This window comes from Hermetia illucens, chromosome 5, assembly GCF_905115235.1.
Source record: "Hermetia illucens chromosome 5, iHerIll2.2.curated.20191125, whole genome shotgun sequence".
Lineage (NCBI taxonomy): Eukaryota > Metazoa > Arthropoda > Insecta > Diptera > Stratiomyidae > Hermetia > Hermetia illucens.
The window spans coordinates 73,597,941-73,621,056 of NC_051853.1; the positions used below are offsets into that span (position 1 = coordinate 73,597,941).

Below are 23,116 nucleotides of genomic sequence, written 5' to 3' on the forward strand. Positions count from 1 at the left end.
AGGTGCAGATTCTCAGTAGAAAACCCAACTATTGGTAGAATAGTGCACTGGTCAGCCGTCGATCAGCCTGCATCGAGTCAGACGAACGGCCCAAACGGCGGCAGGCAGGATCGATCAAGTGCAAAAATAACATGCATATGACGCGGCCACCAAAAACCTCAAGGTCGCCATCCAGCGTAACGAGTTTTAAGGAGCTCTGCTCTGAGGTAGATATGAATCCGTAAGGGAGTCCCTATAAAATCGTCATGGGATAATTAAGAGGCTCGTTGTCCTCACGGATGACGCGACGATAAGGTTAATAAAACTCTAGGTGAGCCATCCTTTTAAAGATCAATATGTCTTGTACATACTCTGCGGAAAATTCTGAAGCGGTTAATCTACATTCTTCAATCACTATCAAAGTGATTGAATCCCGAATCGCGATTGTCGATAACTACGTCCTCTCCGCGGTATTTGTCATCTTGGGAATGGTGCCGGTTGATGTCTTCTTTATCGGAGGCGATAAAGGTCGAATGGGAGACATCTATATCTATATAGGTTCTTGGTTTGACGGGCATTCTTCCTATTTGTAATAATTGGTAGAATACCACAGGATTAAATCAATTTGTACATAAAGGTCGTGTTGTTTCTGCACCGAACTTGTTATCACTCAAAGCGTTAACAGCACGAAATCCAATTTCACTGCTTAATTCAAAATTTAAAAACTATTGCAACACAAATATTAAGTTGTTTTGTTCCGCGTTCAGCTCTCTCTGAAATATTATATGGAAGCAGTACATTTAAAGTCACTGCTACTATTACTCGAAAGCTCCAAGCTTTCATTATTTCATTGATATCTACGTCGTCTCATTGGAATGTTCTTCTCTAAGACAATTTCTAATCAAGAATTTTGCCGACGTATGGGCCAGATTAACGTCAACGTGTTAATCTAATATCAGGAGTGGCAGTGGATAGATCACACATTAAAGAAGGCGACAATTCCATAGCCGGTTATGTCACGCAATGAGGCCCCCAATCCCAGGATTACGGAACAGTGGATCGCTTTAATCCTAAATGTGGCAGAACAGTGGAGGAACTGTGCAATCTTTTCGGAAAATCGTAGAGGCAACTGAAGCACATTACCGAGGACCGATGTAACTGTCAAAGTATGTTCTAACTACCTCTTCCTTGAGCATATACTGTGTTCTAATAACCATAATAAGGAGGTGCAAGGTTCATAGGTTTCTACAAATTCGAGCAAATCATCACACGGTACCATGTTCGAGTATAGGGCATGCCATATTATCAGTTTCCGACTGATCGACGAAAACGTCTAATCAGATTAACCACGTCTCTTGAATGTGGAGTAACGGAAGCGATAACGATGATGATCGCTTACCTCTGCTTGGCGAACACAGCTGTTTCCTTGTGTGTCGCAAAAGGGCGTCATAAGCTATAGTTGACTACGAAAAAGTGGAAGCGGATCAATGAGCTTAAAAGGTTAAGACCTCTCTTAATTGCTGCAAAGAAGCGCTTAGTAGGGTACGCGCGGAGCAAAGGAATTCTACCATTGTGTTGGATAGGGAAACATTTTTAGGTGGTCGTAAAAGTTTCGATAGGCCTGTGAGCAACGTAAATGGTAGACTTCTGAACCATGATGATGAACAGTTGAAGAGGTGGAAGGCACAGTTTCCCACCATTTTAAATCTCTTCCAGCTCTTCCAGGTCGATGTCAGGATATATTTGCCATCAATAGGTCTTGACCGCCTCTGATTCTGACTGTTTTTTGCACCCCGTCAACTTCTACAGTGTTGTTGCTTTCACTTATATGCAAACGTTAGGAATCTAAGATCTTCCCCAGAGTGTGGAATGACTGAAATTATGAAATAGGCCTTTAGTATGATAATTAGAGAATACATGCTCCCTGTTCCCACAAAGATAATAGTTCCAGTAACCTTAGAGGGCATCAAAAACCACCGCAAAAGCCTAAAGTCTACAAGGAGCTGGCTACAATTTTGCGTTGCTTATATCAATGAATCCCGCGAACCAACAGTGATAACCAAGAAAGTATCTGAAACGACATATGATGACCCAAAATGCCACATCGAGGTGGAATCCCAGTGAGAAAATCATGAAGCACAGTTATCTCAGCACTACCCCAAATTTGAGTCTGTTCCACGCTGATGTTCTCTTTGCACTACAATATGGGAGCGAAACATGGACGTTTACGTCATGTCCTCGGGATACTCTAACCTAAGAGAATACCAAATGGAAAATTTAGCCGGCGGCGATACGAAATCCGCAAAACCTTTCATACCTGAAGCAATGAGTTCCCAGTTTTTCATTTTGACATATTTTACAATACCATATTCTACTCTACTGCTCCACTTATTTTCTACGATATAGTTTTATAAGTAATAGTTAGGGTAGGGGGCATTTGCTACTCAGGGGCTTATTATGTACAGACACGTGTACATTTATATTCATATCTTTTCCAGATATTTTAACTTTTCGAACTTATCTTGTTTCATTCCAGAGCCAGTATTCATGCGCAGAGACGACAGTTTTGCGGTGATATCAGCCCAAGACTTATAATAATTCAGTAACAAATAATGACTCATTATCGAATGAACTTTAGATTGGATGTTTAGGGCGAAAGGCGACAAGCACTACAATTGGACAGCCCAAAATATTTCAAAGTCACAAATTGTTGAAAATATGACCAAAGATGAAAGCCATTTCATGATGTTTATTAAAATCGAATGGAGAAGTTAGAAAATAAGTTTAATTTTTATAACAGTGTGTACGAATGTAATTTAGACAGGAATTATTGTCATTAAATAAACTCAAAAAAGAAAATGATTTATTTGTGGTGTTAATTGGGTTTAAATTGTTTCTTTTAAGGTAGGACGACACTGATCGCTTATAGAAAGAAAGAAACTTCAAAGAAACTAAGAACTTGTTCCATTATCATCATCAACGGCCCAACAACCGGTATCCGGTCTAGGCCTGCCTTAATAAGGAACTCCAAATATTCTGGTTTTGCGCCGAGACCACCAATTCGATATCCTTTAAAGCTGGCGCCCTGGCCTACGCCATCGGTCCATCTCATCATAGGTACTGCCCTTATAGACCTTCCGGGCTGGATCATCCTCATCCATACGGATGAAATGACCCGCCCACCATCCACAATCTGACGGTCATGGCATCGCTCATAGGTTTTGTTGTTATCTGGGGCCAGGTTAAAGAGGACCCATAATAGGGCATCGCCTTGCCTTACACTGTTGTGGATGTCAAATGGTCTTGAGAGTGATCCTGCTGCTTTTATCTGGACTCGCACATTGGCCAGGATCAGCCTAATCAGTCTTATCAATTTCGTCGGGATACCGAATTCTCACATGGCCGTGTACAGTTTTACCCTGGTTATGCTATCAAAGGCGGCTTTAAAGTCGATGAAGAGATGGTGAAACTGATGTCCATATTGCAACAGTTTTCCATCGCTTGCCGCAGAGAGAAAATCTGATCTGTTACTGATTTGCGTGGAATGAAGCCTCTTTGGTAGGAGGCAATGATGTTCTGGGCGTATGGGGCTATCCGACCAAGCAAGAAAATATCTTATAGACTGTACTCAGTAACGTGATATACATATAATTGCTGCACTGTGTGATATCTCCCTTTTTATGTATGAGACAGATAATGCCTCGTTTCTAGTCGTCAGGCATTGATTTGCTGACCTACACATTGAGCATAGGTTGATGAATCACTTGGTGTGATTGGTCGTCTCCATATTTAACCAATTTGGGTATAATTCCATCGGCTCCTGGCGGCTTATGATTTTTAAGCCGATGAATTACACGGACTGTTTCTTCTATACTTGGTGGTGGCAGAATTTGTCCATCGTCTTCAGTTGGCCGGAGCTCCAACTCGCCGATGTTCTGGTTGTTCAGTAGCTCATCAAAATACTCAACCCATCGCTCCAATATGCCCATTCTCTCGGAAATTAGATTTCCCTCTTTGTCTCGGCAGGATGAGCATCCAGGTGTATAAAGCTTCATCCTGCTGACTTCCGGGCCTGGTGCTGTTGTTCCCTGTACTTTTCGAGTTCACAGACTTGTCGGTTCTCCAAGGCTTCCATTTTCCGTCTGTGAAGCCACTTCTCTGTTCGACGGAGTTCGTGATAAGTCTCTGCGCGTGCCCGCGTTCTTTGAGAATGCAAGATTACTCGGTATGCGGCATTCTTCCGTTCCGTTGCTAGCTTATATTCATCGTCAAACCAGCCGTGTCGACTCCTTTTGCGGCTGGGGCCAAGTATGTATGTGGCCGTATGAATGGTAACGTTCTTCAGGTAGTTGTGAAGATCATTTGTTGATACTTGATTTCCAGGTCCTTTGTTGACTGCGGTTATTGCGGCGACTATTTCCCTCTTATAGGTGTAGCGGACGGCTGCGTTGTGGATGGCTTCAGTATTAACTCTCACTCGATTGTCAGAGGGGATCCTGGGTGGTGTTGTTATTCGAGCTCGGACACCATGTGGACGAAATAGTGATCCGAGTCTATATTGGCCCCCAATATGTTCTGACATTCACCAAGGCTGAGATGTGGCGGCGTTCGATCAACACGTGGTAAATTTGGTTGAACGTGGTCCCGTCTGGAAAAGCAAACGTTTGTTTGTGGACCGTTTTCCGCGCAAACCACGTACTTCCAACAACCATTTCGTGTGACACTACTAATTGAATAATACGCAGTCCGTTATCATTTGCATTTTTATATAAGCTATGGGAGCCAACGTATCGCCTGAAACGGGCTCCGTCCCTACTTGGCTGTTAAAATCGCCAAGCATGATTTTGATATCATATCTGGGATAGGTTTCGAGGGTTCGTTCTACTGTCTCGTAGAAGGCATCCTTCTCCGACTCTGCAGTTTCTTCTGTAGGGGCGTGGACGTTTATGAGGCTTGTATTTCTAAATTTGCCTCGCAAGCGCAGAGTGCATAGCTGTCCACTTATTTTTTCAAAGCCGATAACAGCAGGCTTCATTTTTTGGCTGACTAAGAAACCTACTCCGAGCACATGGTTTATAATATATGGTGTAGTGACTCTTCTCCAGGAAACCGGTCACTGTTCAACGCATCTCATGCAACGCTGTTCCATCAGCCTTATGTCGGGACAGGGTATCTTCTAGCTGCTTGGCAGCTCCATCTCTGTACAGGGAGCGCACGTTCTAGGAGGAAATGCGCAAATCCCTATTGCGTTGTTGTTGCCGGGTTCGTCGCTGTGTAGTCAATCCAGTCCGAGACTCCTTTCGTGGTTTAACAGGTAGTTTTGCGTATAGGGTTGTCAGCCCTACCCAACCCCCAACCTGGAGGACCAGTTGATACAATTTGTCCCGTTTTTAGGCGCGGGAGAATCGCCTTCATCCTTCTCCGTCTGCAGCTTTTCGTTAAAGAAGAGCTCCCAGCGGTCACCGCGTGGAGGTAGAGATAGGATTTGATAGTAGAGCTGTTTGTGTTGGTTCAGTAGGCGTTTCCCAGGTTTTAAGCTCCATTGTGGGTACCAATCCACGTTACGCCCTGGGACTTATACTACCCATTGACCACCTTAGAACTTGCTTAGAGGAACTTAAGTTCACTTTTTGTAGGGGTCGCTCCATATGAAATTAGTCCGACTAAGAATTCTTAGCTAGCCTGGTTTGGCAGAAAAAAGCAATATTTATAAGCAGTATACAAGATATTTAGATGTAAAAGTCGGCATTATATTGGATCCTTCCAAGTCTAAAAAGCCTTTGGACGACTGAGTAGTCATTGCGGAACCGAAATATCAAACGTTTTAAACAAAGAGCTATATTCTCCAATGTCAAAAAGGTTCAGCGACCGGCCTCTGTATTTATGCAGTCGGTCAAGTCTTGTAAGGTCCTTTTAGGGCGTGGCTGACAATATCGTTTGCGCACAATGCGTAAAAAAGAAATGAGTACTTAGGAAAGGCCGGCTTCTCTTAGACTCGGAAGGCCCAGCCTAAATCGCCGAAATTCTTACTCAAGTTTATCGCAAAACGTGCGAGCATTCCCGAAACCAATCATAAACAATTTTCTATACCCAATGGTCCAGATAGCATAGTGGTTAGAGTTCTAGGTTGTCGCATGGAAGGCCGTGGTTCAAATATCTTTCCTGGAAATTCCGCAAGGAAGGGAATTGATGCAGCCCTACCAACTCATTAACACGCGAGCTGAAACTGAATAAGGTATACTGGAAACTCGGCGCATCAGATAAAAGGCTTTGTGTTCATTTTATGTGTGCAACTCTTTATGCATGTTTTTCCATTCGCACATATTTAAGAATATAAAATATTCTTTCAATTTTGCAGCAAAACTAGTGAGGCCCAGGTCTGGATTGGACGCAGAGCTTCTGGTATAAAAAATTTCCCAGCATACACGTTCGGCTAGCACATAGCATAAATGAGGTCATTAGTCGGACTAAGAAATTTCCACTTTTCCTCCCTACGGAAATTATCTACCTTGTCCTTAAAAAAGACACAGTGCCACACCCCGTAGACATAAGACCGATTACTTGCTTACCAACCGGTTTTACATTGCACTGAACCACGTCTAATGGCTACTGACTGATGCTAGAGGGCATGGTTTTGCAATCAAATATGGACTACTTGCTAAGTCCAAGCTCGCACACGGGAGTGTCAGTGAGGAGCGGAACTATCTTAATCGAATGAAGATTGATATTCTTTCAGGGCGGTATCCTCAATTAATGATAGCAATGGATAACATGACAACGAGGTTTCATTTCCATAAGAAGTTTGAAACACGTTGAAGCAACATAAACTGGGACAGCGGGGTATTGACATACGACTTAAACCAGCAACTGATTATTTGGTACACTTACGCATCCCTCAAAGCAGAGGGAGCGGACGTGAAGGTTATTGGTTCAAGGAAAACGTACTTTGAGTCAATAGGTAAGCAAACTAGTAAATTCCAGGCAGAAACATATGACATAGATAGATGTGTCTCCTTCAACCTCCAAAGGAACTATAGGAAGTAAAACATTGATATTCTGACCGACAACCAAATGGCTATCAAGGCACTCAAATAGGCGAACCGCGAACTGGTATGAAAATGCATTGAAAGACTGAACACGCCTGGCTTGCACAATAAGGTCTGGGTACTGGTCCATAATAGTCATATTTTTGACATAGCTAGTTATGTATATACGTTAAATGTACCTGATATTCATTTCACATGTTAGGGCTTTAAGTCTTGCTGATTTTGCGTGAGTAACCGCCATATTGGCGTAAGCCCACGGTGCCGCTTATGACGCGGATTGATTTGTAGACTACAATCAGAGAGCCGCAGTGACTGGAACAACCGTACCAGTTTATACTAAGCACACGCTCAGCATTTATACTAGTGAATGGAAAGTCTACCTAAAGTCTCTACTGGAACTAAGGAGTACGACATTCTAGTTGTACAGCGCGACTCCACGCATGAGTCCACAAGAAACCCCCCCCCCCCCCCCCCGTGATGTAGGCACAACCAAAGCCACCATGAAACTCCTACAAGGGGACTGACTGCAAATAACCTAGCCAAGCACACACCCTCCCGGGAATTCTCCAGAGACATATGAACTCGGAGGGCTATCCTTGTACGCATACTACGAGATAGCATCTGGTGAGGTTTCATAGCCGGAACCACTTCTGATGATTCCCGTGCAGATTTCAGTCTGATCGCCCTAGCTATACCCTACAACATTCGTCTACTGCAGCAGATCCAGCATTTCCCACTGTTTAAAGTTTCTTCTTGTACGCCACCCTAGATAGAACAGAGGGAATAGGTCAATGGATGTCGAAATTAAAAGACTATAATAAAAGTAATTCGGTCAGGGTTCATGGGGAACAGAGTCCTTATCAGGAGGAATTACCTTTCACAAATCTTGTTGCAAAAACTAGTTGAGCTGTCCGAGTTTATCAAGGACAAGCACAATGCACACGAAGCCATAAGAAATGCGTTGTGAACTATTAAAGTGTCGAAACCGAAATCAGCTGCCTGTGACGCAAGTGACAGTTAATCGTATTGGCATCACACTGCCAACCAAGACAGAGTGAGAAAAAGATGTAGATCGTTTAGAAAATCAGCAGACGCCTAAGAGGAAAAAAGCCATACTAACAGTTCCGCAAAACGGATCTAAGATCTAATTTGAGTTCCAGCACTCAGGAGGGCACTGAAAGTTTCAGCGATCTCTGAATGTAACGCGAATATCACCAGTCGACGAAGATGGTAGAATTAGAGACAACAAAGCTATGAATCTGAGGGAATAGGGCCCTTAAACTTGCCGTGAAAGCCAGACCGGACATATTCGCTGAGTTGTTCGAAGCCTGTATGTCCGAGAGAATATTTCCTGCCGCATGGAAGCTGCAGAAAATAGAACCACCGCCTAAGGCTGATAAACCTCCGAGTGAGTCTTACAACCCTATATGTATTTTGGACACTGTGGAAAAAATGCTAGAGCGAGTGTTCTACAATAGATTAGTCACGAGCCAAGGTAGTGACTCTGGATGTGAGAAATGCATTCAATGTAGCCGATTGAAATCTAATACTATATAATCTTCCCCTTTCGGAGGAAGCCACGGTGGTGGGTTACACTGACGACGTATTTGGTGTTCTCGCAAAGCATCTCGAAGATGCTGAGTTATACCCACGCGCAGCAATCACCGCTGTTAAGAATTGGCTACAGAGTTCTTGTCTGACGCTTGCGAAGAAAAAAAACCAAGCAGTTCTCATCATCAAGCGCGGCAAAAGAAATTATGGCTGCATTCGAATTAGAAATTCGATAAATTCACTTCCAAGCCAGCCATCTTTGCGACAAAGCAATCACTGCAAATATAGCCCTGGCAAGGATGATACCGAATGTAAGAGGTCCACGGTATATCTATAGGTTGCTTATAGCCAGGATAATGAGTTTGATCTTGCTTTATGCAGCCCCAATTTGTCGAAAGGCATTGCAGATCACAGCTAACGCTCATAAACTCAGTGCAATCTACATGAGGACAGCTCTAAGGATGTATTTTCCTTGAGGACTGTCTCCGACGAATCTCCGCTCGGCATCTCGATAATGGTGCCTGTTGACATCTTGTCCGGATAGCTAAGTGGTTAGAGCACGGAAGGTCGCGGTTCAAATCTCACTGGTGGCAGTGGGATTTGTATCGTGATTTGACGTCGGATACTAGTCGACTCAGCTGTGAATGAGTACCCAAGTCAAATCAGAGTAACAATCCCGGGCGAGCGCAGTGCTGATCACATTGCCTCCTACGGTGTACTGTAGTGTACCGTTAGGGTGTTGAATGAAGTGCTTTAACACACTTCAAGGCCCTGATCCAATATGGATGTTGGGCCAACGATTATTATTATTGACATCTTCGCAGATGAGATGACGAACATCTACAACGCGAAATCTATCTCTCCTTGGCCTCAGACGACGAACGCTGAAAGGAAGATATAGATGGCAAGAGCGTCGGGGGACGTTCAGGAAAAGGTCAATGGTCACACGGGCTTATCCCTGCTATCAAGAATTGGTTGGGGAGAAGGCACAATAAGATTAATTATAATTTTACTCAGTTTCTCACGGGACTTGGTAAATATCGCCAGTACCTGTACAGGTTTAAACTGGATACCTCACGTTCGTTGAGGTAAAAGTTTTCAGTCGGTTTTGGGATTCAATACGCCACTTTGTAGCAATTCCGAGACGGGTGAACCGCAGTTTAATGGAAGTAGCCGCCTTAAACACTAGAGTTAGTCCTGCTAACCCAGAAGGTTTGAAAGGAGAGCTGTTACAGAAAGCATTCGGAACTTTCGGCTCCTGTCTACTGTTTGGTGGGTGGGTAGCCTAAAGAGAGGAATGAGCAGAGGGGTAGCGGGAGGCGAAAAACGAATGCCACGGCTGTGGGTCGTGAACACGAGCCTGTGCAAATACCCGAATGAAAATGGCGGATGCAATAAAGGAAAGTCAAAGAGGATATTGACGTCATTCTTATAGATTATGAGACCATCGGAGCAGATACTACTTCAAGTGAAGGAGGAGATAGCGAACCTGGATCCCTTTAAGCGAAGTGATAAAATGCGGCACTTTCTACCCAGGTTCGTAAAGATGACGAGGTATTGATAGTGGCAAAGGTTCCACCGAGTGCAGCAAGAAAGAAACGGTACATGCCAACGACGAGAGAATTGATGCAGTGCAAAAGTACTCAAGGTGGAAAAATGCCGTCGGGTCGAAGCATAATGTTCACTGCTATATTTAGGTGGTTGTTCGAAACCTTAAAGAAATCTGCGAAAAGGACATAGGCGAGTTAAGTTGGACGAAACAATGCACGGCGACTACAGCACAGTTACAAACTCTTAAAATGACCCCATTCCAGCAGGTACCTAAAGGATGGAACGAGCTGTTCAAACCAATCCAAAGTGTAGAGGGCTTACGCCGGAACAGGGAAGGAACGCAGGATACCGATGTAGAGCTTCCAACACCAAAGAGCCGAAGTTCGAAACAACCAGTATCGGAGGGAGTGCAACGTTTGGACTTCACAAATGAAATCTTAGAAGATGGGAGCAAATAGGAAGGGGAGGTGGGAAGGAAGGAAGGGGATCCAGTGCTAAGCGGCCCTGGAGATGAGGTCACATGAATCAAAACAACGTCTTTCAGCGGACTGCTGAATTATAATTTTGGTAATAGGAGGATGTTTTAATATTATCATGGCCAAAGTTGAATTGGATGGGGAGGATATGTACAAGAAGGAGAAAGGCCCCTCTTTCTAATACATTTAAAGAAATGCAGTGATTACCACCCCTTTAAATGCCATGGCCTCTCAAAGTGGGACTATATTCATCTCAAAACATTAGCGTTTAATTTTGAACTCGATCCTGGCAGGGGTTAAGGTCCTCTCTCATTTTGAAACCATTATTGTAAATTTGCTCGCCCCGTCCTCCTTTTTTTCGCTAGTAGTTACTACTCGTTAGAAAGTTACGGCACCCCGAAAAGGGGCTATTTTCGTGTCACAAATAAGCAAATTGATAGCGTAATCATCGTCTGAGGCATTAATTCCCAGTTGTCTAGTCAACTTCCACACATGCGCCGAGTGTCTCTCTAATGAGTTCATAGGCAAAAAAGGACTACATAGCATAAAATAAAATTACATAGTGTAGCATTGAATATTATGACGTTTTGTATTAAGTTTGCCAAAATTTACACTTGCAACTCACTGGTATTTGGAATGGCACCTTGGTAATTTTTTTTTCTTTCCAGGCAAAAAGTGGTCGATACGCATACTCTTGTTCGCATTTCGCTACGTAGTGGTTGGGAAAATCATCTGTCGCTGAACAAGCTCGATCTAAGTGTCTGTTGAATATAGGACGGTGGTGAAAGAAGTCGATTCATAATATTTTAATTAAAACTTTTCAACAATTTATAAATAAAATTGAACAATAATAGGCCATTCGCGTTTGTCTAGCCCAAAAAATTCATTAATACTTACAAGCACTCCTCTATTCGAATGCCTTGGTTATAGGGTTCGTGGTTCACTATGGAATGCCAGGCGCCATTAGCTGATTTCCCTTTTTGAGGATAAATCAAACGCACGAAACCTACGCAAAGAGGTGCTTCGATGGTTTCAGTTCTGACAATTTCCGGGACGAAATCCTCTCCGAAAGCTAACATGTAGTCGGAAGGCTTTAATCCCAAAATCTGATTCAGCTCGGCTTCTGGATAGTCGGCATCCTTTTCACAGAAAACGTCGGTAACATTCGCTATACAACCTACATTGAAGTAAAAATTGGGCCCTTCTTGAACGCAAGAACTGGTACATTGATGAGGGAGGCTCAATTTGGAACAATAACATTTATATGAAAGCCAGCCAATGACGAAAAAATAAATCTTGAGTAACTACTAACCCCTTCAGATACAAACTAATTTTGTTCGTTAGCCTTTTGTGCAAACTATTTCCTTTACAAGTTGCAAATTGAGCATTGCTCCCGACATCCATAGCACTAAGTCCGAAATTACCTGGGTTTTCTGCGTTCTGAAAATTGGAAATAAAACAAAATTAATTTTACAGCTACAAGTGAGTAGTATTTACAGGCTTATGCGCCAGACAGATTCGGGAATGTCGTAGGTAGGGGTTCTTTTTGACACTGCTGTCACGTAAAAAATGTACGGTCCTTATACATGCTGTGATCAGGTCACACGGGAATCTAGAACAAGAGAATTCGCAAAGAGGTTCCGAAAAAAAAAATTCTGCCCCAAGAGATTATGGCACTTTTTCTGAAAGATCTCACAACAATGGTGACATTTGCCTACTCTTTTACCATGTAATGGACTTTGGCCGAATGACCCTGCATTTGAAAGAAATAAGTAACACACACTGAACATAAACACCACTAAGACCGGGGTGTTAATAATTACAACAATCAACAAGACGCATTAACAGCGCCATATCTGCTTACGCTGTTATATCCAAAGTCGGTAAATGCAACTACCTCAGCACCAACATCAGGTTAAGACTGTTCCGTTCCAATGTCCTTTCTGCGATGTGAGATTGCCACATAGAATATTACCTCCAATATTACTCAAAAGCTCCAACCTTTCACCAACACTTGTTTCGCTAGTTCAGTGGGCATCGGACCACAGTGGTTCATCCTACTAGATTGTTTAGTTTATGTATATATGATTTTCGTTAACGGGTGTAATGTTAACTGCTGCAATTGGGGTACATCAGCACAAAAAGATTAGGGGTATCATAATTTTACTGTGCTGTGTACAACGGGACAAAGGCTGAAGAAAAAGAAAACTGCGCTGTGTACGATGTATTGGAAAAGCCTACTTTCTATGAGCAATTACACGCAGTTCAGGAGAGGTCCAAAGGTATCTGAATGCCAAGGTGTGCTCCTGCTCAGACTTGTGAGGGGAGAGATTTGCGGATTTCTGTAGGTTCCGCCGCCTCGTCATTGGCGGTACACTGTTCGAGTACAGACCCTACCATAGGGTTAGCTGCGTTTGAACTGACCAGCACCAAACGAACAATCAGACTGACCAGATTTTGTCCTGTCTCCTGGACGTGCCTAACAAGAGAAATGCTGACATCCGTCTTGAAAAAGAATCCCATCTGATGCTCGCTTACGTTCGCTTGGGTGTTGCGTTGGAGAGCTGCCACCCTTGGTTGAATATTGGCCGCTTATATGATCCAGCTGTCGCTCGACCGTGAGAGAACTATCTTACCAATCGAACGGCAGATAGAGTGAGTAAACCACCTGTGAATATCGATTAGCATTGGACCGCCATAAAAAATGCTCTTTTGTTTGGTCCTCGGCCACGACCGAAAGGGCGGCATAGGATCTGGTTCACTTCGAAATTGTGGAAGCAGATCAATGGACCAAAAATATTTAAGGCTCTGTTACCCGTTATGAGTGACACGTTCAAACTATGATACCGTCCGAAATCTCAGCGAAATGTGTGCCAAGTTATGGCGCTCCTCAGGAAGGCAGAATATGCCACAAAACGCAATGATTTAAAAAATTTATATCGCACCACGGAATAACTTCCATATGGTGGCAAACCTTGGTCCTGTGAAAGACGATCACGGTCGACTTATCATCCACGATTAGGAGTAGTTGAAGTGGTGAAAGGAACACTTCAGAACGGTATCATATCTAGTGAAGTTCCACCTCTTCTGGATGAAATGGATGGTCACCATAGCATGCAAATTCCGACTATTCCTCCAAGCATAAGGGAAATAATTTCGACCATAAATGCGCTGTCGTCGCAAAGATAATATTTAAAATATTCCTAGAACACATCAAAGAATATTTGGAAAGTTGGATCGACAAAGAACAAGCTGACATCCACTCCAGATCTTCTTCTATTGATCACATCAACACCTTACGGATCATTTTGGAACAGTTCGCTGAACTTAGATTTTCGCTCCACCTGTTCTTTGTTGTGTTTGTGAATAGAGACAGCATCAAATGTCACGCGTTGCATCAAGGTAAAATCTCAGAGGAATTTTAGGTGCAAAACAGATTCCGCCAGAGTTACATCTTATCATCAACATTAGTTCTTCTTGTTATCGTTCCCGTTCTTCGTGCTGCCCTGTCTAAAAAACGCGAACGATGACAGTTTTCCTCGAATCCCTTGACTACGCTGGTGATATCAGCTTCCCCTGTGGCCCTACCTGCGTTAATGGGCAGAGTATCGATGTATCGGGACGAATTTGTATATCCAACAAGCATGGTTTCTACCGAAGGTGGCACCGAGCTGGATTTTGCTCGACACATTAAGAGTGCTAGATCCGCTTTCGCTACCTTGCCTAAAATCTGGAAACGTAGTTATAAGTTAACACCCACACCAATTCGATTTACGTTAGCGCACTTTCTGCACTACTATGTGGGTGTGGCACATGGAGAGCAAGCTCCATTGTTACTCAAAAGCTCCAAGACTTCGTGAGCACCTGGCTGGGTGCTATCAGCAAAGTGCGAAGAACTCTGCCTCGTATTCTGAAATAGGCTCTGTTGGCTGCCAACAACCGTGCGCGGATTTCATCGGCGTAGCTGTTATCGGTTGTAATTTTCGACCCTAGATACGAGAAATTTTCAACTGTCTCAAAGTTGTATTCTCCTATCTTCATTGTTTTCGTTTGGCCAGTGCGATTTGATGTTGTTCGTTCTTTTGGTTTTGGTTTTGGCGTTGACGTTGCCACCATGTACTTCACCTTACCTTCATTAATGTGTAGCCCAAGGTCTCGCACCACCTGCTCCATCTGGATGAAGGCAGACTGCACATCTTCTTCCCATGGTTTCGATATCGTCAGCATAGGCCACTAGTTGGGTGAACCTAAAGAGGATGTTGCCTCGGACAAGATGGATTTCAAAACGACGAACCCATCGTATTGGATCTAGATATAACATTCAAACGACTTCCACATTCCTAAAAAAAATTTGATCAGTTGACTTTTCGACCCTCTAAGGGTAGCTTGACTATCACTGTTGATTGCCATGCGCCTGTCCTTTAATCGCTTACCAATCACCCAAGGTACTGCCATTAAAATTATACAGACCGTTTTTTATTGTACCATTGCAAAATCCCACTCTGTTCTGTCCTTGAGCCGTCTGTATAGAATACCTCAGTATATTGTGCCACGCACTTTGCTGTTTCGTCCCAGTTGCCTCTATCTTTGAGGAACACTTTATGTCATCTACTAAAAATATGTACGATGATCCGAAAATCGGAAGATATTACAAAAACTAGATTCAGTTCTCCCAATAACTCTTCCAATGCTATGTACTTGCCACGTGTATTTTTTCCAGATAGACCTAAACAAATCAGTTCAAGAGCTATTATCATCAATGAATACATATATCCACTATCTGCAAATTGCGTAGTATAATACATACAGAGTTGTGCCAGATGTCGTGCCAGTACCCATAAAACCCAGATAGGAGTTCTTTGTAATTATGCTAGTTAGTCTCATCCTAATCATTCGCAGTATGTCGACGTAAAGGTCCGTCTGCACAGCCTATAAGTTATGCGAGTTCCTTTCATCTCCCATTTATATGTTTGCTCCACAGAAACTTCTTGTCTAAGCTGACTACTCATTTCTTCGGAAAATTAGAGGGTTATTTCCATCTCCTTTGCCCAGCAAAGACTATTTAGTTTTCCCATCATGTACTCGCCTTTTAAATTTGGATCCATTACCTTGAAAACTAAGAAGAGCAGAAGAGACTTGAAAGACTTTCTACGCTTGACCTTTCCGCCTTCTCGTGAATGTGACGTCTAACCAGCCTCTCCAGACATTTCACCCAGAAGACCCTCTTTTACTAAAGCATAAATGCCTATTCATGGCAGAGTGTTGGCATCTACGACAGGTGCTTTAAAATACTCAAAAAATGGTAATGATACGTGTTTAGATTTCGTCCGCGTTCAGATCGCACTAATCACGTTGCCTTTTTAGAAAGACACATCCTAAGTATAAAAGACGAGCTAAATGCTAGATACAGATGTACTGGCTATCGGAGACTAATTCGCAACTGGCCAACGACAACAAACTGGTAATTTATAAGGAGATCCTAAGGCCCCCCCACGTACGGCTTCAGTTTTCGGGCTGCTCAAACATGAGTTGGTACCCACAATGGAGCATAAATCCTGGGAAACACCTGCTAAACCAAGAGCAATAGCTTTACTACCACACATTATCTCCATCAGGTGGTCGCCGGGAGTTTTTTCTTAATGAAAAACTGTAGCCGCGCGTTAAAGCGGAACAAATAGTACCTCCGGGTTGACAGTTGGTTAGGGCTAACAACCTTACAATCGAAGTTATTGAGGATGAGCTTCGAACTGAACAACTTCTACAATAACGGAACCGGCAAAAAAAACAAGCTAACAGTTTGCACATTTTCGCATGAAAAGAGAAAAGGAGATCGGAACAGGAAGTCGAACCCTGTCCCACAATGAAACTAATGTAACAGCGTTACAAGAGATATGCTGGACCGATTTCCAGAAGAAGAGCCATTACACCATATATTATAGTGGCCATCCAGTAAACCATTTGCCCGGATAGTTTTTCTAATTAACCAAAAAATAAAACCTACTGTTATCGACTTTGAAAACATAAGCGAAAAGCTACGCACTTTGAGTTTTTCAGATAAATTTCGAAATATTAGGTTGGGGAAAAAGTAATGTCGTATTGTGTCAATAGATGGCGACATTTAAACATTTCTTGTGTTGTACTTATCGCATCGGGTCATACTATACGGCGATTTGAAGACGATAATCTGGGCTACAGGTGTCTCTTTGACAGTTTTATGATCGTATGTTTCAGTCTCAAGTTATAGCATGTCAAAGATGGACGCCACCAAGGAAGAAATTTGTCATATTTTACATTTTTACTACCTGATCGTCAAAATCATTCAAGCAGACCGGCATGTGAGCATTCGCTCGATTGGCCGGAAACTGGGTAAGGACCATAAAACCGTTTGGAACGATTTGCAGAAGATTGGATTCCAAAAAAAACTGGATGTTTGGGTGCCACACGAGTTGACGCAAAAAAATCGCTTGGACCGAATCAACGCCTGCAATGCACTGCTGAAACGGAACGAATTCGATCCATTTTTGAAGCAGATTACGTTGGACGTACGTGGATTACGTACGAAAATCTTAAGTGAAAAAGATCGTGGTCGAAACGCGGCGAGCCGGCCAAACCATCGCCAAGCCCGGATTGGTGGCCAAGAAGGTTTTGCTGTGTGTTTGGTGGGACTGGAAGGAACTATGGCCAGACCCTCAATTCGGTCCTCTACTGTGAGCAACTCGACCGTTTGAAGCAAGCGATTGACCAAAAGCGGCCAGGATTGCTCAATACGAATGGTGTTCTGTTCCACCAGGACAACGCTCGGCCTCACACATCTTTGATGACCCGCCAGAAGCTACAGGAGCTCGGATTGGATGTCCTATCGCAACCACTGTATAGTCCGGACCTGACAGTGATTACCATCTCTTCCGGTCTATGCAAAATGCTCTTGGTGCTACTAAGTTGGCCTCAAAAGAGGCCTGCGAAAACTGGCTGTCTGAGTTTTTGGCAAATAAAGTGGGGGGCTTTTACGAGGGGGGGGGGGGGGATAATGGAGTAGCCTTCTAAATGACAACAAGCTTGTGAACAAAACGCATATTTGACTTAAGTCGGATAATTCTAAGTATGTTAAATAAAGCGTTAAAATTCGATCACAAATACGACATTACTTTTTCCCCAACCCAATATAAATCTCATTAACGTTCGCTTCCCTACAGAGAGGACTGCAGAGTTGGAGAAGGATACATTCTGATAGGCAATAGAGCATACCCTCGAAGTCTGTCCCAGGTATTCTTTTTCTTTTTCTTCAGCCTTTGTCCCGTTCACAAACGAAGTCGGCTTGTCGTGATCGGTTTCGCGAAGCTTTCAAGTCCCCATTCAGCGTATCAAGCCACCATTATTTTGGCCGGCCTTTTGGACGTTTACTATCGTTTTCGATCGTGAAACCAACCTCGGCGAGTGTATTCTCGTAAGTGTGAATTACGTGACCACATCATCGAAGACGCCTCTTTCGCAATTTTTCCACGATCGGTGCAACTCCATATCGATAATCTCATTTCGGATGTTAAGTCCTTGAGGGTTTTACGTGAGCACCTGTCTTGCGACTTAATCCCACGGTCTTCTTAAGACACGAATTGATTTTGTAACCACAATCAGAGCCCCGCTGAGACAAGCAACAACGGTACCAGTCTATACGAAGTGCCTGGCTTAACATGCATACTGGTGGATGCAAGACATACCTAAATCTCTACCGAACTAAGTAGTACGGCACCCGTGTTGAAATGCAACACCACGCCCAGGCTCGAAGGTCTCTGCTCGCTTGAGCATAACCACAACCCCCATGAAACTCCCACTAGGGGGCCTACCGCAAATAACCGAGCTGTACTCACATACAACGGGAGTTCACCCGAAGAATGAGAGTCCAGGGGCTATCCCGGTTTCCATGGCACCAGTATACCCCTGGTAAGGTTTCGTGACCAATTTGCCACTTCAGATGAGTCCCCGTGCAGACTCGGGTCTGACCGCCCTGATTAGGCCTTTGGAGCGTTCGCCTACTGCATCACGGCCGGCAAACCAAAGGGAGTACAGCGTCTCCCGGTGCCACTACTATGGAGGTTCTCCTCGGCCACTTGGTTTTGGTTTGGCTGACAGGGTTGCCGCCCCGTCTTCCTCACCGCTACCTCTGAGCACCTCATTTCGGATGTGATCAAAACGTGTCACGCCACTAGTCCAACACAACATCTTCGTCTCCAATACCGCAAGATGCCATTCATTGTCTTTTATAGTCGGCCAACACTCAGAACCATTGAGAGCGACAGGACAGCCGTCATTCTGGCAAATTTCAGATTTGAGACATTTGTTAATAGGCTGGTTACAAAGAATACCAGTTGTGGAAAGCCACTTCATCCTGGTTGGGTTAATGGGTGAAACATAACGCAGTTCTCCATTGGCTTAAATCGATCAGTTCTAGACAGGTCACTGCCGCTGGTAAAAATTGTGCCCGTTCCAAAGGGATCTGAGCTTGTGTTGCGTGGGTTCTAGGCAGGCCACTGCCGCTGGCAGTGATTACGCCCGTTCCATGGGAATCTGAGACAATGTTGCATGAGGCGACCTTTCCATTTGTGGACAAGCTGCTCGAGATCATTTTTGTTATTAGACACTACGAAAAGATCATCTGCATAAAGCAGAGTATAGGGCGCTGGACTTTGGATGTGGTGTGTGACAGTGTCCACAGATTTTTATACTAGAGCGCTCGGGTGATAGTGATTACTTTCTTTGCTTCCCGGTTGGAATTCTTATAAATTTGGCAATTGGCGAGCGTCTTATCTTCGAGAAGTTTATGGTAAAGGCATTTATTTTCGCGGTGGTATATTGTCGACGTCTTATCAGAATATAGCCGATTTACGTTTTACTTTTCCCACTATAAAATGTAGGAAGATGAGACAACCGTTTGGTGAACCATGTATTCATAAGTACAAGGTCATGGGTGTCCGCAAAATCGACTATATGCTCGCCGCCAAACCCCTTTCCCCATGGCAGCTTTTCACCCACATGGCCATTAAGGTCGCCGGCAATGATAGTCGTCAACAGGCACGTTGCAAATCTTTGCACCGAGAAGTTGTTAGACGGTATCTTTCTCAGCATCAGATTCACCTGTTTATGGTGCGTATGCGGTAAAGAGGCGAATAGTGCGATTAGCTGATATAATGTCATAACCGAAACTCTCTGCGATGGCAATGCCAACGCCGCATCGAGTGAGTGGGCTACCAAAATAGAGAAGTATACATTTTTACCGCGTTCGCGTTCTTAGGTGCAACTTTTGGCACCAGAGCATCGGGTTTCTTGCAAAGTGCAGAGATCAATGCGTCTTTCCGAAGGACTATTGCGAGTTCCTCGGAATTTTCAGTTAGGGTGTCAATATTTAGCGTGCAAACACGTACTTGTTTCACTCGGACTAACATACATCCTGACACGGTCCATGCCTCAAGAATCCTTGCCCATTTCTCGACAGGACGGGGCTTGTCCTGCCGCATTGACTGATTTGGACGCCCTAGCATTTTCCGATGCTTATTACTCTATCCGATCATGTTGTTTCTAACGACATTGTATGCATCTTTTTGATCGGCCTGTCGCGGGACCTGTTACTTGAAGATTTAACTTACATAACTTACATAGGAACACCAATGAAAACGGACAGCGGGTATTCAATTGAGTCCATCGCATGAAATAGTTGTCGGAAGTACCTGGTTTTCGCGGAAGGTGGTCTAAGAAACGTGAAACTCTTCACACGTAACCACTTTCAACCAAATTGATGACAACTTGATTAAATGCCGCCACCTCGCAGCTTTGATGACCCCAGAACATACAACATAAGGGGGCAATATAGACTCGGACCACAATCTCGTTATCACAGTGCTTCGCGCTTGAATTACAACATAGCTTAGAATCCCGTATGAGGATCTGGTGAGAATGAGTGCTAACGCCACACACAATAATGCCCTACCTAAAACCTATAAGATGGCAACCACAACAATCGCAGTTAACATAGGGAAACGGATGCCGAAATAACCGCAGCCAACAAAGGTCCTGGAGATAAAGCATTGCAAATGACCTTCGCAACCAGCTGAAGAATGTTATCATTGATGCGACCACAAACTTACTGGCCCCAATCCCAAGAAAGGTCTGAACGACTCGTCCGACAATGAATACAAGCTAGCAATGGAGCGGAAGAATGCTTCGTACCTATCACAAACTGCGTTAAGTGGAGACCAACAAGTCTTTCAACTCGAAAAGTACAAAGAAAAACCGCATCAGATACAGTATTTTTACAAACAGGTCAGCAAGATGAAGCCATATACACCTCGATGCCCAACCTGCCGAGACAAAGAGAGAAAACTGATTTTGTACCGTATGGGCCCATTGGAGCGATGGGTTGAATACTTTGATGATCCTGTCAACCGATGACGACGGACAAAAGCTGCCACTAACAAGCAATTCCGTGCAATTCATAAGTCGCCAGGAGGATGGAATTCCACTCGAATTAATTAACAAGTCGGGAAACCGGAAGCTTGACGCTTCAGGTATAAAAGGTTTTGTGTTTCCCTATGTGAGGAGCATAACGTAGTTCTCCATTGGCTTATAGCATTGACCCGAGATATTGAAATCGTCCAGTTCTGGGCAGGATACTGCATTTGCCAGAACTGAGCGATTTAAATATCTCGAAGGGCAGGTTACCGACATTGCCAAAACTCACTGCGTAATGCAATTATTTCACACATTAACGCAACCTCGATGAAGTGGCATTCCCCAACTGGTGTTCTTTGTATTTACATAAAACCTTAAAAATGAGCAAGTACACCAAGCGATTCATCATCTTATGCTCAAGGTGCCAGAAAACAAATCAATGCCTGACAACTAGAAACGGGGCATTATCTATCCCACACATAAAACGGGAGCATCATGTTGGGGAGTACCATCTACAAAATATTCCCCATTATCTTGCTAAGCCGGATAGCCCCATACATCCAGAATTCGGTCTCCCGACCAAATTGATAAGACTCACTAGGGTGCCAATGACTAATTTGCGAGACCCGGTAAAAGAAGCAGGAACACTCTCAAGACTACTCAACATAAAACCAGCCTAAAGCAAGGGGTTGCCCTATCATGCATCCTCATGAACGTAGCCCTGCGAAATGTGATCCACGTTGCTGATTTAAATGCGGGGGCACCATCTTCATCAAGTCCATCCAACTACTAATATATGCTGCTATTATGGGAAGAACACATGATTTACCATCTACCTTCATCCATATTGAGCAGAACCACATGGGTTCATTCGGTGAAAAACAAATTTGCACCCCGTTTTTGGGAGTATGGGGCCTGACCACAAGTTGTACAGGAACGAAATTCCCCGAATTCGTGGGAATAGATTGTTTTCTGAGAAAAGTGCGTGTGGCATATAGACAGACAGACAAACAGATAGGCAATAAACCATTTTTAATGAGGTTTTGTTTTCAACAAAAAACGAATATTGGGGGGACTGCTCAAATGAGAATAATAAAGGTGGGAGGCTACAACTCTGAAACGGTTTATAATTTCTCCAATATATGATCGAAGCCAATAACAGCAACGACAATGATATTCGCGCACGGCTGCGAGCAGCCAGCAGAGCCGTTGATGATGATGATGTACTGTACACTCTTATACGACCTGGAGCAGGGGATCTGGTAGCAATTGCTTTGACATATTGCCAATTTATTTTCGTATTGAATTTGCAAACGCTAATTCTTTCCCTCCCACTTCAGTCACCTATTGTCCTAGATGGTGAGCTTCCAAAACAACTGTTTTGATTCAACTGTCGAGCTCATGAAAATTCCATCAGATCTTATTGGAGAGTGCAACTTGAATTTCAAACGAAGAATTCCTTCAGTGCATGGACCAGATACCCGCAGACTTTTAATAAGAACACGAGAATATCAGTGGGTAGGGATCGATTATCTCAAGAAGGCCGACGAGAAGAACCCTGAAAATCGCCTTTTAAAGGAAACTTACTAACAAAGATAAAAAGATCTAGGTCTCTCGGTATAAAATATATTTTTAATATGAGTGTATTCGTTGACCATCTCGCCTCATGCCTCATGCTTGATGCGTGTCAAGATGTAACAAAATAAATATTTCAAAAAGCTAGTCCCTCCCCTCCCCTCTCATTTGGAACTCCTGACCAACCATCAGTTTTGCTTTTTGGATTCACTATATTTTGAGCAACGACTAAGAATACTTTAATATAATATCATTTCTTTGACAGAAATGATCCTAGTGTCCATGGTGGAAATCTACCTTATTGATCAACAACGGTTTTAATCTCTTCTTCAGGAGTTTTTTAGCCCAATTTGCAGGCAGTCTGGGCATGAAAGTATAACTTTCATTATTATTATTGAGTCTGTGCACTCTTTAGTGAATATTTGCCATCGGATAGTGAATTAGGAAACCATTAACAGGAGTTGAAATTCACAGAATATGACTAGCTTCAAAATCCTT

The 23,116-nt window shown here is 43.5% G+C and overlaps 2 protein-coding genes across 4 annotated transcripts in view; one reads left to right on the plus strand and one right to left on the minus strand.

Moving 5' to 3' along the window:
* The window catches only part of LOC119657389 (RYamide receptor-like), a 290,267-nt gene extending 287,458 nt beyond the window's left edge, over window positions 1-2,809 (plus strand). For both annotated transcript variants that reach the window (XM_038064274.1, XM_038064275.1), the window contains exon 7: window positions 2,516-2,809. In XM_038064274.1, the coding sequence (XP_037920202.1) occupies window positions 2,516-2,574 (59 nt within the window). In that variant the 3' untranslated portion in view covers window positions 2,575-2,809. The remainder of the gene's footprint in view (window positions 1-2,515) is intronic.
* Window positions 2,810-11,168: 8,359 nt separating this feature from the next.
* The window catches only part of LOC119658309 (protein spaetzle-like), a 43,224-nt gene continuing 31,276 nt past the window's right edge, over window positions 11,169-23,116 (minus strand). For both annotated transcript variants that reach the window (XM_038065617.1, XM_038065618.1), the window contains exons 2-4: window positions 12,028-12,043; window positions 11,501-11,780; window positions 11,169-11,364 (exon numbers count right to left, since the gene is read on the minus strand). In XM_038065617.1, coding sequence (XP_037921545.1) covers window positions 11,196-11,364; window positions 11,501-11,780; window positions 12,028-12,043 — 465 coding nt within the window. In that variant the 3' untranslated portion in view covers window positions 11,169-11,195. The remainder of the gene's footprint in view (window positions 11,365-11,500; window positions 11,781-12,027; window positions 12,044-23,116) is intronic.